At 34.2% G+C, this 20148-nt stretch overlaps 1 protein-coding gene and 1 pseudogene across 1 annotated transcript; both read right to left on the reverse strand.

Moving 5' to 3' along the window:
* Positions 1-11645: 11645 nt before the first annotated feature.
* On the reverse strand, positions 11646-15836 carry LOC118761992 (snRNA-activating protein complex subunit 3-like). Its single transcript, XM_036500182.1, has 5 exons — positions 15666-15836; positions 15506-15619; positions 12246-12395; positions 11914-12099; positions 11646-11879 (listed from the first exon to the last, which is right to left on the reverse strand). Exons 1-5 carry the CDS (start codon positions 15834-15836, stop codon positions 11646-11648), a joined length of 855 nt encoding a protein of 284 aa, XP_036356075.1.
* Positions 15837-16077: 241 nt separating this feature from the next.
* On the reverse strand, positions 16078-16783 carry LOC115231957 (annotated as a pseudogene).
* Between the last annotated feature and the right edge of the window lie 3365 nt (positions 16784-20148).

Genomic DNA, 20148 nt, shown 5'->3' on the forward strand with positions numbered 1-20148 from the left:
ATGACCTTAAAAAGTTAAATATGACCGTAAAAAATATGACTTTATGACTTTAAAATTCTAAAATATAACTTAAAAATATTAAAATATGACCTAAAAAATCAAAATATGACCTATCGAATTTTGATTTTTAGATATTCTGAATTTGAAAATATGAAAAAATTAAACATTTCAATCAATGAATTTATTATAATATTGCATCATATAATATTTAATATTTTCTGGCTTGAAGTTTCTATCCTTTTCGAGCAATTTATTCAGCATAGAAAAGCTTCTTTCTGCAGATATTGATGTTGAAGGACATTTCCATAAGTAAATAAATGTTTCTGGAGAAATACTAGAAATTCTAGCATTTTTAATATTCGTCCATGGTAACATACTTATCCGCTTTAAAAAATACTTGTTGATGTCACAATTATCCTCACCAAAATTAACGGAATCAATGAATTCAACTGCATCTTTAATTGTATAAAATTTTTCTTGGCATTTTCTGATTTCATCAATAATAGGGTTGTATGAAGCCATTAACTCTGCCAGATTTTTCTCCAAATTTTCAGAGCTAACAGCATTTTTCGCATTCATCACAATCTTTCCACAATTTGGATAGGATAAGACAATTTCGCGAACTCTTGAAAGATGTCGACTATAATATTTTGCTGCGTCCGACCAGCTGCCCCATCTTGTTAGAACAACATCAGGTGGAAGTCCAATAACTGTAAAAAGACTCCTCCGGGAGGGATTTTTTACAATCGACATTTTGATAGACAAGATTAAGTCGTCAATATATTTATAATGTGCTCTAATCTTTAATGCACAATTGTGCAGAAGATGAGCAAAACAAGTTATATGAATCATTTTAATATACATAACCTTCAATGTACTCGCTGCTAAAGTCATATAACGGGCAGCATCAGAAATAAATAATAAAAATTTTCCCTTTTTATATCATAATTGTTTTAAGCATTTCAATCAATTGATATTGCAAATCTGGAACTATATTTCTGCACCAACTTTCGCTGGGAACAGTAAATCCGAGATTATTAAAAAAATTAATAAAGTGTTCATTTCTTATTTTGTAAAAAGGTATATTCGCCTTCGTCATCATTTCGACTAAGCAAATTCCGAAATTTTTCTTTGCTTCAAGTTTCGGAGGAGTGTTGAGTTGCGTTTGAAATTTTGTCTGTTCCTTTTTATGCCGGGTAGTTTCCCTGTGCTGCACCACATTAAACGTTTTCGTAAAATTAACAAAAACTGAGCATTTCAAACAAAATAAACGTCCGGCTGAATCAATCTGAAATTCAGACGGGTATCGTTTAATTATTTTATTTAACTTTTGATTGTTAGATTGCTTTTGTTTCGGCATGTAAAAATCTATAATATTTAAGCGGCCAACTACCAAAACGTGTGAAAACGTGTTATTGTCAAAATTTAAACAAAGATTAATAAAAATATATGATTTAATAAATATAAATATGACCTGACAAAAAAAATATGACATAAAAAAATAATATGACCTAACGGCATAAAATATGACCTATAAGACCTAAAAAAATTAATAAAACTATTAAAAAATATAATAATAGTTTATTAATTATAGAAATAACATCAATATGACCAATAAAAAATAATATGACTTATATGACTTTTGGTTGCCCTAGTGATCAGACCCATATAGGCAACCTGTCCTTTACGTGTTTCTATGGCAACTACTTAGCAAATATTTACTAAAAGGCCAACTAATATAGAGGCAAGCGTTCCGAAATAATGATTGAACTTTAAATTTTTGAAAAAATGATGTTTTATATTTGAAAAATGCTTGCTTTAAAATAGTAAAATTATTTACAACACTAGTAAATTTTTTTTTAATGATTGTTAATTTATTCCAATGAAAATTTAATCAAGTTAAACTAATGTATGTAAAGCAGAAGAACTGATGGCGATCCAGTTTCCCCTCACTATTGCTTGGGACACGTTCTGGAGGAGCCATCTCGTCTCCAGAGGATTGTGCGTTCTCAGGGTCTTGAGACGTCCAAAACACATGTAAATTATAACGTGAATTATTTTTATTTTTGATAATATAAATTGCAACATTAGCAAATTATAATTTACATCAAATTGTTTGCAAGTTTGTAACAACTTTAACTTTAACCCAGACCCTAACGTTGGCAAATGACAACATAAATATATTCAAAATCTAATTTCCAAACCTTAAGCCAGTGGTTCTCAACCTTTTTTGTCCGCGGACCCCTTGTTAGTAAATGAAAAATTTCGCGGACCCCCTACATATTTATTAAGTTGTTTGTCAAAAAAATTTTACTTATCTAAAAACAAAATTTATTATTAAATCAATAGAGAAAATTAGTGAGAAGGTTGATATTGTTTTTTCGAGGCAATTTTTTCAATAAGAGGCTCGGTTGTCGACAAGCAAACCCTGATGTCATCTTCAATATTCAGTCTTGCGCGATGATTATTTTTTATATTGAGAAGTGCTGAGAAGCCATGTTCGCATAAATATGTTGTCGGGAATATAAGCAACAAATTTAATGCATTTGCGCTTACGGAAGGATAATGCTTACACATTTCGCACTCAAAATCTTGATAAAGCAAGTTTTTCATACAAATCTCTTGCGTTTGAATTATTGATCATGTCAATAAAAGCCTCTTCGATATTTTCATCGACCAAACGTGGATCAACACTGAATGGTGTACGAATGAATTTCAAATCAATTTCGTTCAATTCTGGAAAGTATTTATTTACTTCTTGTTTTAGATATGTTAAATGTGCATAAATAAGTTCGGTTATTTTTTTGATTTCAAATGCATCTATATTTACAGATTGTTCTTCAAAAGATTCAAACATAGTAAAATTATTTAGTTTTACTTTTTCTTTCCACAGTGTTAACTTTATCAAAAAAGCACTAATAATTAATATGAAACAGTTAACAAACTTAATTTTATCCACAAAATCAATTATTGTTTCATGTCTTCCCTGAAGCGATTTGTTGAGTGAATTTATACGAGAGAAGACATCTCTCAAGTAAGCAAGTTTAGATAGCCATGAACTATCCATTAATTTCGAAATAAATTCCGATGATTTGGAATTGTTTTCGCGAATAAAATATTCAGATAATTCATTCCTCAAAGAAAAAACTCTGGCAAAAATGTTTCCCCGAGATAGCCATCTCACCTCAGTGTGGAATAACAAAGCCTTTCCATCCTTTTCAAATTCTTCGCAAATAAGTCTGAAAATGCGCGAATTTAAAGCACTCTTTTTAATATAATTTATGATATGTACGACATCATCGAGAACATATCTTAAATCTGAAGGTAATGTTTTTGCAGCAAGTGCATATCGATGTAGCATACAATGCATATGTTTCGTTTCCTGGTTAGCAAGTCTAACTTGGTCTCTAAAGCCAGAATGAAAGCCAAGCATTGCTGGAGCTCCATCGGTTGTGCAACAACATACATTATTCCAAGATAACCCAACACTGTCAAAAAACATAGAAATTGCTTGAAAAATATCTTCTCCTTTAGTGGTCGATTCAAGCGAATAGGAAAATAAAAATTCCTCTTTAAAATCTCCGTCATAGACATAACGAGCAAATATTATTAATTGAGCACAGTTCGCTACATCGGTGGATTCATCAACTTGTATAGCGAAATTTTGATGGCATGAAGTTTTTATTTGTTCTACCACCTGAAATAAATAATATAATATATTAATTATGATTATTATTAATTATGATTTAATTCTATTATATATTAATTTAAAATTGTTATCATTAAATAGAAACATTTAAATAAAGTTTCAGAAAAATCTCGCGGACCCCCTGGAATCTTTCGCGGACCCCAGGTTGAGAACCACTGCCTTAAGCTGTCTCGTCAAATTGTAGTTTTCCAACGTTTAGTTTGTTCGGATGGTCTTGGAGAAGTGTCGTCAACTATGACTACAATTGTGGATACGCATGGAAAGAGACACTTCGGTGCCTTGTTTTTATCTCCCCGTTGATGATTTCTTCCTTGTTTTTCTTTTTTGGCAAACCGGCGTTTGCTTCGAGCATGCATATCCTCCGGGAATATCCCGATTAACGCTTCCTTAATTTGATTGTATTCGTTAATATTTCTGACGTAACCCTTAAACCCAAACATCACAAAGTGTGAGAAACCACGCTGTTAAAATTAATATACTTTTGGGTAAGCCATTTTTAAAAGATAATTCAAATGCAATTTTTAATTAGAATAATTGATTAATCTACACTCTTCCATATATAAATTGCTATATTCAATATTTAATACGTTTTCTACGGTTTCCATAGAAACACGTATAAGGACAGGCTGCCCATAGCGACATAGTCGCCCATGTCACATAATATAATTTATTTATTTATTAAAGACCAAAGACGGGTAAGCCAGTTAACTATAATAATCCCTGTGATCGCCGATCTGAACGAGGGAGATCCTACTGAAAGGTTCGATCCTGCCCGCATGATCGCCCTGAGACGACGATGTCCCAGGGTCTTAGATCTAGAAGTCCTTTTTCGGTAGGCATTACATGATGGTTATTTATTTAACATTTATTTATATGTAGTTGTGGGTGGGCACATCGCTTCTTATAAAATTGCTGAAATTATTGCGAAAACTTCCAGTTCTCATACTATCGCAGAAAATGTAATAATTCCATCACTGGAAGTAATAATATCGGATGTAATGCATCAAGATGCTTCTAAAATTATTAAAAGTCTACCTCTTAGCAATGATTCGATTCGTCGAAGAATTGATGAAATGGGTGACAATGTAAAGGAAATCCTTATTGAAAGACTGAAGCAAAGTAAGTTTTCATTACAAATTGATGAAAGCGTCATTGTAGATAGTAAAGCTGTTTTAATTATTATTATTATTTAAGCCAAACAAAATCACCTTCTTAACCATTAACTAACACGTTCAGGTGATTCCGACATTTCTCAACAGTCGAGCCATCTTTTCACGATGTTCCGACCTTGACCCCACACACTTTCTGTATGTACGGTGAATTGTTTGTGGTCCATTTCCACGATCCCCCCCATTTGCCTCTACGAGAGACTCCAGTGTTCTATGGACAATTTCCCTATCGGTATGGTTCTTCAGTAGGTTGATAGATCTTTCTTGAATTTTTTTGATTTTTAGCCGGTTCGTTGCCGCTTAATAAAATGGGATTTGTGAGGTTATTTTCGAAGTTTTAATAAAATTTAGGTATTTCGATAATGAATGTGTATTAAATGAGGATTTATTGTTTGTCGAATTATTGGAAACCTGTACAACTGGAATGTCAATATATTCCGTAGTAAAAGGGTTTTTTGAAACAAATGGAATATTATTTGAAAATTTGGTTTCCTGTGCGACTGATGGTGCTATGTCAATGGTTGGAAGATATAAGGGATTTGTTTCTCTTATTAAAAAGATTATCCATGGGTCATTACGGTTCATTGTATTTTACATCGCCATCAACTGGTATCGAAGACTATATGTCCTGATTTACATCAATCTTTATCCATGGGTCATTACGGTTCATTGTATTTTACATCGCCATCAACTGGTATCGAAGACTATATGTCCTGATTTACATCAGACTATATGTCCTGATTTACATCAATATTTTAATTAAAACAATTAACAGAATAAAAACACGAAGCAAATGTGATCGTCTTTTTAGAAAGTTTTGTAAGGATGCTGGTGAAGATTTTATTCGACTTTTATTACACACGGAAGTAAGATGGCTTTCAAAAGGAATTGCTTTAGAAAGATTTGTTAATTTTTATGATGCAATAGTCGCATTTTTGCAGACTGAAGAAGACTTGGTTTTGGCAGAAGAGATAATTTCACGAAAAAATGATATATTCTATTTGAATTGCATTTTTACAAAATTTATATGAAATTACTATTCTTCAAGGAAATTTTGTCAACATGATTGATTGCAAAAGAATAATGAAAACATTTGCAAGAAAATTATTGCTTTATCGACATAATTTTTTTATAAATCAGTTTGGAAACATTTCACAACTATCTGAGATAAGTAAATATTTTAGTCAAAGCAATATTATGACATATTGTCAACATTTGACGGAACTAGAAGCGGATATATCTCTTAGATTCAAAGATTCGTTTGATTTTGAATTTGAAGCATGGATGATTGATCCGTTTTCATGTGTGCCAGAAGATATGAACGAAACAATCCAAGAAGAGATAATTGAATTGAAATATAATGAAGAATATATTCACAGATTTCAACAGGATGGTATCTCTAAATTTTGGCAATCAAAAGATCTACAAATGAAATTTCCAAATTTATGGAAGGAAATGAGTAATGTACTATTGACATTCCCTACCACTTATTTAGTTGAAAGTGGATTTAGTTTTGTCAATCATAATACACAATGTGAAAGAAATAGACTGGAAGTGTGTTATAGAGGCGATATACGCCTAAAGTTGAGCAGAATTAAACCCGACATAGAATATTTAGCGAGTAAACATCAATATCAAGGGTCTCACTAATAATTTTTAATAAAAATTCAATTTTTTACATTTGATTTATTATTTTATATTTTGATTTTTGAGTTATGTACAAAAAACAACCAATTAAGGGACAATGCCCAAAAATTTTTAAATTGTATGTGGAGAAGGGGGCGATAAAATATCTAAGGGGGTGATGAACAAAAAAGGTTGAGAATGCCTGACTTAATCCTTGGACAGGTTGTCGAGAAATGAAACAATTAGGTATGAGAAACATCTCCAGGAGATGGAGAGCCTTGAAATTCTCCGCCAAATCACTCCCATCAAGGAGGAGGTGAATATATTGACTATTTTTGAAAGATCGAAACTTTTAGGAAGTACATCAGTGGTAAGGAGTCGGCAGCCGACCTTCTTAAAGAAGACCAGTTTTTTATTAAAGTCAGCCATTGACAGCGTAATGAACTCCAAAAAACTGACCCAAGTCATTGAAGTAAGGCCAAGTTTTTGACATAGGTAATCCTGGCCATTGGGAATTACATGAACTACAGACGGAGGGCCCCTGCCGTCGGATTCAGAATAAGTTCTGTCGAGAAAGTAAAACTGTTAGTTAAAAGCAGATCTGCAACATCCCCAGCAACAACGGAAAGGACAAGTTAATAAATTACATAACAGCCACAATCCACACTTCCTTCCCAGAAATCAAGGATTTTTACAAGGACTTTGCCACCCTCTGGTCGGTGGTGAATGACTGTGATTTGTTGGATTTGTGGCATCTCAGGACTGCAGCAATTTTTGTGATTCTCTCGGAGTACTCTTCGGAAAATAAGGTCCATTTCATCTCTCGGTTCGAATTCGATCAGAACAACCTAGTAGATCGCGTACTCGCAATGGGATGGCGTACTCGTTCAATTTCGCTCGGCTCTCAACCACACCAAGATACTTATACCGTTGGGGTTCCTCCGAGACTTTGACTAGGTCACCGCACACAGGGTTGTTAGTCGCCGACTTGTTGTAGTTGAGTTCCAGCCCCACGGCCTTCATGAAACCTTCCAAGACTTTGCCCATTGAGTGGAGGATCTCTCAAGACCGAGCGAACAATTTAATGTCGTCTATGAACATGAGGTGGTTGGTGCTAAAACATCCTCCTTCATGTTCGATCGACATTTGTTTGAATCGACCAGTGAGAAATCTACTCAGCGGTTCTAGGCAGAGAACAAACAGCAGCGGAGACATGCTGTCGCCCTGTAATATGCCCCTCTCTAATTTAACCTCGCCTATAGCGCATTTGTTGTAGTGTAGATGCACATTCCACCTGTCTATCACAGTTGCAACAAATTTGATAAAACACAAAGGAGTCTTTGCAGGCACTCAACAGAGTAGGCATTACCACAGAGAGCAGGTGTAAATTTATTTATATTTAATGATTACGAATTTACCTTCAAAACAAACCGGAATTGACGCCGTTTTAATAAAAAAGACGTAAATTCGCAAAAATTGCCGTAATTTACGTCTCCACGAACAATATAAATACGTGTTTGCGTTCTGCGGAGAATAAATACTACTTGGAAATGAATAATGAAATATTTTTCTTCCCAGATGAGTTTAAAAATCCTATTTTCCTTGGAAAATTTTCGAAAACGTTTAGAATTCGACATCAAAACAACAAATAAAAAAACGTGACAAAAAATAAAATATTTATAGAAACATAAACCCCTCAATTAAATCCTAGGGGCCGCACTTGAGAATCACTGATTTAGACTAAAGAAATCAACTTGTATTTGCTAACATGTTGACTTTGATAGTTTTTCTTTATCTTTTGCGAATTACGTCCCCAACGTGTCCTTGCTTCATAGACTCCATCACCAATTTTGATTTATTTTTGTTTAAACTGAAGCCAAGCATTTTTATGAATTTTTTTATTATTCAGTCTTAAAGAATTTAGCCTCTTCCATAAACTCACGATCTTTTATTTTTTCGGGTATCAACTTTTATAACTGACAAAAAGTTCTATCAAAGGAAATATCTGATTTTCTTTGATGTAATAATTCTCGACTCCTTTGTTGTAAATAGTACAAATTTTACAATGTTTGACAGCCATGAAGATTGCTAATTCGGAAAATTGCTGGTTGATATTCTTATGACTGGTGGACATAAAACAGACAAACTTTTTCTATTTTAGGAAATGAAGATTTCGATTCCAAATTAAAAATTGACTCATCGGCCACACTACAAAAGAAAAAAGTTAAAGGACTTCATTTGGATTAGTTAGTTCTTTGGTAACATGTTCTCTGTTTGTCTTGAGCGAGATGTTAAAATATCGTTTACAACTTGCGGCAGGCAATACATACACCTTTTATGAAGATATTTGGTCAAAAGATATCCCTTGGCAATCTATTGAGGAATATACACCTACTTACTCGAATGCATATGAGCCCCCTCTGAATTATGACCTCATGCAATCTTATTTTGGGGAATATGAAACCCCACTGACTGAAGATCAAACCTTCTTTTGTCTGCAGAGGTACCAGAAGATTCGGTTATCGCATCAAAACAGGTGGTTTGTGTGGAGTATGCAGGACGTGGGGGTCAGCCGAGGATGACATTTTGCTGGAAGTAGTGGACAGTCTGTGTTTGGGTGACCGAGTGTCCTTCAAGAAAGGTTAGAATGTTATTCTACGTGACTGAGTCTGTACATGTCCAATTGAAGCAGAGTGGAGTGCCAGAAACGGTACAACGAGAAACATGTCCAGAAACGTGGGGAGTGGAGGAGGACGAGGTTGTCTGTCCTGGTCACTCCCAGAGATTGTTGGCAGCCATGAGGACGAATGGACTGACCAGATATCGCTGGGGGGACGTTGCCATTCGTGTGGGGATGAAGACTCCTGGACAGTGTCGACAGAGGTGGATATCAACCTTGTGGAAGGCCGGGGGAGTGGACAACGAGATTGTCGATTGCCAAATTCAGCAAGCAGTTCAAGGTTTTCATTTTGTGGCATTTTTAAAGACACGGTGGACGAGATCAATAATCGTAAGGAGAATGAGAATCGTAGGAAGAACTCGCTTAACAAGCGGAAGGCGACTTTGAGTAAGTATGGGGCGAATGAGGGGATCATGGAGAGTTTGTTGGAGGCACTCAAGTCGGGGAGTGCGTTTAAACACGCTCACAGAAAACAAGGAAGTGGTTTTGGGTTGGGGTTATTTGTAGAGAAGCCGTTGGAAGTTAAGAAAATTTGATTTATTTAATGAACTGCTAAATTAGAATATTATGATTTTTAATGTTGTTCTTATTTGATTCTTTTTATTAGTTTCCTAATGTCCGCATCCGCCCCTGGATCTATTGTCAGAACCGCGAAATGCAAAAAGATGCGGAAGTACTCCTCACTTATGGAAAAGTTCCAATTCCTCCCATTCGCGGTTGAGACTTCCGGTTCCCTGGGCAGTAAGGCAATCAGCTTCGTTCAGGAGATCGGGTCCCGCATGTCTGCTATCACAGGCGACGCCCGCGAATCAAGATGGTTTTTCGAGCGGATATCCCTTGCGATAGTACGTTCTAAATCTTTCTCGATCGCGTCGGCTTCCCGTCCATGAAGCTTTCAACACTTGACCGAATTCTTTTTTCGTAATAAACTAATCACTCTAAAAAAATAAATAAATAAATTAGCATCGACCTTAACTTGTTTCAGAATAACTGAGAATTATAAGCATCGCTTTTCAAATTTAATTTACGGATATTTATTAAATAATCAAAAACATGTCAATTTGTATACAAATGTATTTTTTGCACAAATATTTGAATTTCATAAAATAAAAACATCAAGATTAAAAAAGATGGTTATTTTTGCCATATGAAAATTAAAATATTATTATTAAAAGCACTCCCGAGAAGTCATAAAACTAATTAAGCTTTCCTTGTGCTGCGTGAACAACAATACTGTCACACAAACTTCTCCAGATGCCTCTCCTCTTTGCCAATTCTCTCAGGTTGTCGAGATCATCAGCAGTTTCGAGTTTCCTCCCAATAATTTTGAGATCCTGATTTAGCACCGATGGAAGTGTTGTCCTTGGTCTTCCTCGGAATGCGTCTCCGCATTGCATGAAATATGTTTCCATAGCAATGTTAGCAAGAGTGGCGACGTCCATTCGCAGAATGTGACCAAAATTAAAATAACCAATTTTAATTCAGTTTATTAATCTGAATTTTGGAATTTCAATACTTTTAATTGTCTTGTGACATATTGTTTAAGAATTTAATTGTTAAATAATTTAGTCGATCAAAATGAATTCATGAATCAAAAATTGGCGGAATAAGATGAGATGCGACTACTTTAATAGGAATTTTGATTCTTTTACCATTGATGGTGAGAATAAAGAACTTAAACGAACAAATTCTCTTGTGAATTCGGAAAAAACATTCAAAATACTTTAAAAATTAAAATCCTTTTTTTATCAAAATGAATTTACTCGAACATATAAATTTACTAAATGAATGAATGAATTTTTTTATTATAACGGAAAAGCCGAAAAAAAGAGAAAAAGTTAATAAGACAACGTATGCCTCTTCTCCGTTGTTTCCCTCTTTTTTTATATTTAATTCAAGATTGGAGGAGAAAAGGCTCTCTCAAGAACACTTCCAATCGTTTACGTCGTGTCTTCCATCTCTTGAGGAATGGGTTGGTCCAGCTGGAGTCCATTTGCCAATTTGATGGCATATCGTCTCGTCTTTTTGAGCCTAGTGATAATGCCATCCATTTCAGCGAACCCGTAGGTAAGCAATGGTTCGAAATTTCTTAAAAAGAACTACAATTTAATAATTTTTTCATTTTAAAAATTTTATTGCTCGCCAAATTCTATTGCTCGGTTTTACCTATGGTACTTAAATAATTGTGTTTGATCTCAAACATTTCGGATTCTTTCTTTACATAACCTAATATAGAGATACTAATCCATTCTTACAGAAATTTTTAAAGAATTAATGCATCTTCTAAAACAGGAAAGATCAGATTTCCTAGTAAATCAAATTCTTTCCATACAACAACAGACTAAAAATATGCTTAATTCATAGTTACACGACCTTTCATAAACAAGCTGACTTTAATGTTCTAGTAAACGAACTTGGATCAATTAAAATAAAAACATTTTCCTCAAAAAATAATAAAAAATCAAAGAACAAAGTCAGACTCCGCATAATAATGAGTCACAAAATTCCCGATTTTATTGCCACTTTCGTCAAAACAGAGCAAGGAATAGCACGACTGACACAAATAGCATGGGTCATGAGGACACAGGTTGTTCTGAGTAGTGATCCATCTCGCCACAAACATCTTACAACACTGACATGCCATCTTCAGCCGCTTTGACTTGCCTATTCTCAGAGGGTACTTCCCAAAATCCAACTCATCATTGCACGTAAGTAGCCTAACAAATCACCCAAAAAGGCAACCTCACATCCGAGAACACAACAACATGCTGACAGTTCCCCTGATGCATATAAACGTAGGGATATCCCAACTGCACAGTCAAATCACTAAATTGAGTCCCCTCCATCTTATATACTCCCGATTTAGACAGTTTTTCCCGCCATTTACAATTTCCTGTAAAATTTCGCGCCCATTCCTTTATTGGCCTGTAAGTCAGAATACAAGCCAATTACGAGCTATATTTCAAAGAGAAGGGACTCCTACAGTCATCGTAGAAGGAATCCCCAATATAGAAAAGACCAGACGTATACAAATCCTACAAATACTCATAAATTCACAAACCGATGCTCTGTTGTGGTTAACCTCTAATTCTACGCGGGAACTCAAATCTCCAGCAATTTCCAAGTCCCGGGGACACCGAATTGCATCCCGAAGGTTGCTGAGGTATTGGTGGCCCAACACGACGTACTCTTGCTCGGGGATTGGGGAATTCTGCACTCACAAGAGGGGACCAACCGAGGGGTTGTTGGGACGGAAGACCTGGACGGTCAAAGCCAGGGTGTTGGAGAATGGAGACATGGTTTTGTCTTTGCTTGTCTACTGGTAAAATGGCGGGAAATACTATTCCTGGATATAAATGGCGGGAAGAATAGCTTTGATATTTTCTTCGTTTTTGAATGTAGTTGTTGTCGAGAAGACGTTTTTTGGAGTCCTCCATTTTAAGTCTAATTATATTTATTTTAATAAATATTTCATTTTTAAATATAAATAAATACTTTAAATTTTCTAAGTTTGTATGGAGGTTGATGTGAGGTTCTGTTCGTCCTTTTGGTTGGTCCAAATCAAGCAATTTTGGACTATAAATGCCTAACTTCTGCTTACTCACAACTCTCCTCCAGATGGGGAATTTGACCTGCCGTTTCGGGTGGCATGAGGTCCTCCAATCTACATTGATCGTGCTCTGCTAGGAAGGACTCGGCACATTCCAGAAGGGTTTTATAAATTTTGTAAACGTTGACAAAATCCTGAAAATGTACAACACATCACCAATAACCATTAATTATACTATTTGTTTTAAATAACAAAAACTATTATACAAAATTTAATTTAATAATAATAAATTACTAAGAAAACGCTTATAAAGTCAATGTCACTGACTATATCAATTTTTATTAATAAAAAGAAACTAATTAATTGCCTAACCAAGTCCTCAGCTTTCGAAGTAAACAAAGGGTAGTTCTCCACACTAAATTTTAGAAAAGGACTGGCTCTATAGACCTTCGACAGTTTTTTCATGACTATATTTCAGGATTGGCGAGCATCAACCGAGATACTCTCCGAAATCTTGTTAAGAACAATATAAGTCTGTAGATATACATCCTACTGTCTTGAGCACCTCATGTTTTATTTGGTGACTAACTAAATAAAAAAATTGCTTTTAGCAGCTTAAAAAGCTAAGAGACAATATGGGGTCCTAATATGAAGATATTCACGAATTTGTTATATTCCGACGATTTTTGTGCAACGATAGATGCAAAAATACATTGTTTGATATGTAGTCGCTATACCGAAAGAATACAACCTAAAACGGAATTACAATTCCAATCATAGATCATACGATTATTTCGAAGGTACTAAGTTGTTTATTTAACAAAAAGGTTCAATGCCTGTTTTAAAGCTTAATGAATTACGAAATAATCTGACTTCGTCAATACTCATTTCACAAAAAATCACAATCGAAGTACTGCATAAGCTACTGCAAATTGTGAAATCAGCAGAATGCTTGCAATGAATGGGAAATCATATTGTGATGGCGATTTCATTAAAAATGTCTTGTGAAAACAGTCCTGATTAGGCGCATTTTTTTAAAGAAATTTCTTTGATCAGAAATACAGTTGCAGAACATATAAAGAAATGTCGGCATTTGAAAGAGCGATTAAAATCTGAATGGAAATGAAAGGTCAAAACACAAATGAGATGAAAAGTGAATCTTGGATCCAAGATTTGGCCTTTATCGAAGTCACACAGATTTGAATCCCCATAGAAAGAAAAGGGAAAAGTAAAAAATATAATGTCTAATAACAGATTAATGGTTAGTTGTATTTCCTAGCATTAAGATCGAATTAAAAAATAAAACCAAGATATAAAACTCAAAATGTATCAGGGCTTTGTTTATTTGAAAAGATTGGTCATTGTCATAGAATACTTCACACAATATGCATAAAACGTTCAGTTCCCCTATGCCAAATATGTCTAACTAACCTATTTTAATTTAAATGAAGCCACTGTCTAGTTTAACAAAAAATGTAATCGAAAAAGAACTGGAATAAATACCACAAATTCACACTTTATTGTCACAGAGTGAGGTACAATAAATCTTAGAGTAAAACAAAAACATTTCCGACAGTTTTATTGTCATAAATTGATAAACTCATAGTTATTTCATTGATTTTAGTTCTTTAAATAAATTCATTAATAAGCTGTAACGTTTAAAGATATACTTCGTTACATTTTTGGCAAAATTAATTACTTTTAAAGCATAGAAAAAAGTTTAAAACTCAATTTTAACAAAATTACTGAGTCCATTTGTGTTTGCAGTTAATATTGGTACAAACATAATATAATTTCATGGCAGCCTGAGCATAAAACGACACCAAAATACTTCAGGATGTACAGATCGGGACTGGAAAAACACCGCCTCTCTGTGATTACATCGCGGACAATGATGCTCACGGGTCCGCGGGAGTGTGGGGTCTGTAATTACATCACTCACAATGCGGCTCAGTTCACTTTAAATACACAAATTGATATTTTACTCGACGTCATGTCTTATTTTATTCACAAAGAGACATGGACTGTCAGAAAGAACGGAATATCCGCAGTTTCTGCACTGCGTTGTTAGTTAGGCTAAATACAGTGTAGTATAGACGTTTTTCATCCTTGTTTTCCTTGGCATATAACATGTTATTACTAATATAATTATTTACAAGTATTATACCATTCTTTACAAAATTTTATGCCGACATATTCAAGATCGCTACTCGTCACAAATGCAGAAGCCATGACTCACAACAGCGCTTATATTTTATTATAAATAATTTAATAAACATAAAATTAAAAAAGGTAAAGAGTTCCATTATTTAGTCAAATAAAATCAAAATTTTAATCTAAAAATCTCAAGAGAAAACTCTTGAGTAGTCTAGCTTCATAACTCACCGTGTTTTTGGCTGGATTATTTGATTTTTTACAATCAATATTGGCGGGAACTGTCTGGCCATATTCTTAAAATTATTCTACAACAAATAACCCTCACAATTCTCCAGGAAAGCAATGCAATCCTCAATAATGATGTCTTTGATTATCACAAGTTGTCGAGTCAGGTGATTTATCAACGATAAAAACGTGATTTTTGTATAAAACCAAGTGTCAACGGAAAGTTTTTTTTGATAGGGTTCCATGCTTTTCATCACTCTGGACAATCCAAACTCAAAATTGCCTTTAGAGCAGTAAAGTGTCCTAATAATGTGTCTACTGCCAAACCCGATGACTAGATTGACAATGCAGAGGTGATATATCCTCCTTTCTGGCTCCTCATAACATGCCTGCAGTTCGTCCTTCTCAATCTTGCGCATAATTTCCTCTGCTTCCTCATTCCGGTTGATCATGATGTAAGAAACGCACAAATTGGCCAGAATTATTGCACTTATGTCGACAGTCTGAAATGGAAATCATACAAAGTACGTTTTCATAGTTTTTCTTTACGATTGGTTCGTAGAAACTAATTGCCTCTTTGTACTTTTCTTGCATAAACAGCACGTGAGCCACATTGAGTCGCCAGACTTCATTTTCGTTGCAGAATTCCACCGAAGAACGGAATATTCGTTCGACTTTTTGATAGTTTTCTACATCCCAGTAAATTTTAGACTGCTGCATCAAAATTGGCAGAAATCTAATTATTTAATTCTCTTCTTACCGTTCCAAAGCCTCGTCATATTCGTCCACTTTTTTACGCAAAATTTCGTCACTTCTTTGAGAACGACATTCTTGTACCTAAAACTAAAACACTCACAACACCTCTTTGCCAAGTTGTCTTAAAACATCCGTTTCTTGGGCTGCCAGTGCTTCTAGTTTTTTATAAGCTTCTTCTGGAGACTGTCGGCTTAGAATGGTCGCTTCAAGCAAGTTTCGCAAGTACTGGAGTGACTAAAACATTCATACTGTGCTCAAATAATGTTCCACGTAGTAGTCGTTGTCCGCCATCACGTCGGCAGCCACGTCGTAGTGCTAAAAGTGACCCAAACTTACAAACTCCGTATTTTAAGTATAAAATTAAAATATTGGAGAAGGTATGTTCGGGCCATGTGGGTTGCTGTAATAAATATTGGAATTTTTCAAATCCTTGATTGGCTTGGGTGTCCATGTTGACCAGAGCTGTGTTGTGGAGTGTTACGGGGTCTAACTCTTCTTCTAAACGCGGAGGAATGTCTGAAATGGCTTCTTTGGCTGCTTGAACTTAATTTCCGTCAAATCATAAATCATTACTGTTGCTTAGTTGATATTCAATTGCTGCCTTCAGGTTGAATGCCTCCACTATTGCCGAATCGTAGAGAATTAGAGTTTCCAACACTCTGCATGTCGATTCCATCACTTGACGATCCTATTCCGAGTTCTACAATTTTTTGTAGAATAAGACCTGGGTGGTCTCTGATTCCCATTTCTACAATTTCTCCAACATGTCTTAAAGCCATTGCATATTGCTGGAGTTTGTAATGACAGACTGCCATGTTATATAGCAGTTCTGGAGTAGATCCATTGATAGAGACAGCTTTTTCAAAGTATTTCAGACTGTCGTGGTATCGGCCGTCCTGTGATTGTAACATGGGACTTACTTTGTAGCATATACATCCATATTTGAGGACAGAGTCGAGGTCGTTGTGGTTGCTTTCAAGTAATAAGGCCTATGTTTGAATATATTTAACTAACTCTACATGTTTGCAAATCATTTTTTGCGTAAAAAACAGCTAAACGAATTCTAAATGTCTTAGAATTAGGGTATGTGATTTTACTTCGTCTTTGAAATCCGATTCCTCCACTTTACTCACCACTCGCATTGCCTCGTCATAGAAACAAGCATTTAGCAACGACTGTGCGTAATATAAACGATATTGGGCAGTTTTGGGATACAACTGGCTTAGTCTTTCGTACATATCAGCAGCCTGGACATAGTCCTGCATTTCATAATAGCAGTAGCCGAGGAGAGATAAGGCGGCACGTGACTGTGGTCAATGGCAATGGGGACCACCTTTGGATGCATGTCGGATATTTCGTTCAAAATGAGGACTGCTTCTTTGTACTTTTTGTTTTTTATCTGAGTATTTATAGGCTTAGAAATGTACAAGTTCGTATATACAAAGAGTGTACTGGCCTTCTCTGATTTGATTCGTTTTCATTGTAGTCATGGATATATTTTTATTTTATATTTAATATCTTATTATTTAAAATTATTTTATTTTGATTAGATTTTTAATTTGTTTTAAACACACAAATAGTATATTTAACAATTTGAATTAAATTGTTCACGTTATCACATGTATTGGACCCACGTTAAGGAAATGAGGAAATGGTTCAGAGTAAATTCTGAAATGAACCAAAAACAAAACGTCAAGTTAAAAAAGTCTCCCGACCCGACAGATTTTGCTGAAGATATTCAAATTGAATCGAATCAGAACTATGAAATGGACTTGGAAATAGAACAAGACTACAGCGACCAACAAGAACTATTGTTAAGTGAGCAAATGAAAGAATTTATTACACAAATTGATACAAAAATAGATGGTATTTATTATTATTTAAATAATAATAAGATTCAGATGAGATTGAAGTTATAAAAATGTCTCAGGGTAGTATTTGTAATGTATGGATATTAGTTGACATGTTCAATGTAGTGCACAGCGAGGCAACTCCAGTTATACAGCCAGGAAAGGAAAGAGAGCAGGAGTTGATTCAAATTTACGGGGACAATAATACCACAAAGATGATTCACGAATTTGAGACGGCCATGAGGATGACTTTTGACCGGATTTACGATTCACACAATCCTAAGCTGTGGCCTGCCATTCCAATTAATATTCCAAAAATACATAAAAAATTATAAAATTTGATTGAAATTATTTTTAATATTTGTTAATGTTTTGTCCAACAGTTGTTAAGAATCCATTCACTTTATTCATCCACAAATATTGCTCTTATTAATAAAATGAAAAAGAAACTAATTAATTTTTTTTAAGTCCAGAGCTTTTCATCCACAAAAAGTAAATGGTTTGTTTTATATTTATTACTTGATTTTTTATAACCATTTTGAATAATATTTGGGGTTAAACTTCACAAAGAATTACAGCAAAACCTCTGGTTCGCCACCTCTGTTACTCGCCACCTCTATTGCTCGCCACATATTTTTCAAAAAATTAAAAAATTCTAGTAAATTTTGATAAATATTCTATTGCTCGCCATTTTCTAAATCTCGCCATTAATTTTTAAAAATATTTTTTTTGGTTAAACTATTTTTTATATAAATATTTCAACCACGCTAAATTCAACATGCATAAGTGCACAAGATTGTCTTTTAATGAAAAACATCGCATTATTACGTACATGGAGGAGAGCAGAAGTCTCACGATGGACCGTATAGCTTACATTTCTTCTTCTGTTTTCAAGAAAAAATATCTCGAAGGGCTGTGAACGATTTAAGACTTGGAAAAGAGAAAATAATGTCTACTGATCCTATTTTCTCCAATAAGAAGAGATTGTCTAACTTAACTTATTCTGTTATTGATACCGAACTATTAACTTGGATGGAATACATTGAGCTTATATGGGGTTTTCTGGACGATAATTCAATTTTGTTGAAAGAAAAGAACATTGCTAATATCGATGCCCATCACATAAACTTTAAGCTGATTTAGAGTCAATTGAAGTTCTTTACCTACCTTCGAAGACTACAACAATTTTACAACCAATGGATCAAGGAATCATTAGATCCTTCAAAGGACATTTTAATAAACTTAAATTTGAGTTTATGTTAGAAAAAATTGAAAATGGAGAAAATCCACTGGAAACTCATAAAAAATTAACCTTAAAAGATGGTCTTTTTTTTACATATTTTGCCTGGAAAAACCAACTGTTGAAATTGATAATTATGATCAAATGGTAAATATCTTGAAAATATTGGACCCGGCGGATAAAGATGATTGATTAATACCTTAATAGAACGACAAAAATATGACGATGAAGATACGACGAATCTCATGTGAATTTAGAAGAGGCTTTGAAAATGTTGAAAAGAATAAAGTCATTCTTTTATCAAAATGAAAATTTTGATATAAATTTGTTGGAACTAATCGACACCGTTATTAGAAACATGGCTGAATTAAAAAAAACTATTAAAGATTTTTTTAGTTGATTTTTTCCTTTTAATTTCTTTCGATTCTCTTTGTTTCTTTGCTCAAATATGACTTGGAAGGCTCACTTATGATCGGAAAGTATCGAAAACCGAGATGTTTTCAAAATTTCAAAGTCAAAAAATTTATTGATTATTTCCATTGCTCGCCAAATTCTATTGTTTGCCATTTTTTCCTCGGTCCCAAAAATGGCGAGCACCAGAGGTTTTACTGTATCATATTTAATTATTCATGAATTTGTTGACATTTTGAAAACACAGCGCTGGCATCATATATCTTATTGAACCAAATTTGAACATGTTTTTTAAACTAAATCTTTTATTCCAAATCGTTCGTAACTTCTCTTTTTCGTTTAGAAAGCGATTATGTTGGCAATTCTCTTCCATTTTTATTTACCATTGTTTTTATTACATGCAAGAGGTGCGACCTCAGTAAACATACCAGAGTCAAATAAAATCACAATTTGGAATTCCCAGACAAGAGGTTATAATTTTTAGTAAAAGAATTTTAATAAATTGGAATCATTACTAAAAAATCAAACTCCATCTTTGAATAAGCAGACAAGTGATATTTCATCTTTTATTGTTGAACAATTTTATAAATATTTTATGGGTCTGGGTGACAGCAATGACAAGTAAAACTAAAGCACACAAATTCGAAGCATTGAAGGAGATTTTATACATTGGAAGGCTCGTCTCATGTCACGGATTTTCGACCTCTTTGGTTTAATCGAGACACAAGAAATGTGGCATCTTTAAATAAATATGCTTAGAAAAAGATATTTCCGC

Source organism: Octopus sinensis, unplaced genomic scaffold (assembly GCF_006345805.1).
Source record: "Octopus sinensis unplaced genomic scaffold, ASM634580v1 Contig18963, whole genome shotgun sequence".
NCBI lineage: Eukaryota > Metazoa > Mollusca > Cephalopoda > Octopoda > Octopodidae > Octopus > Octopus sinensis.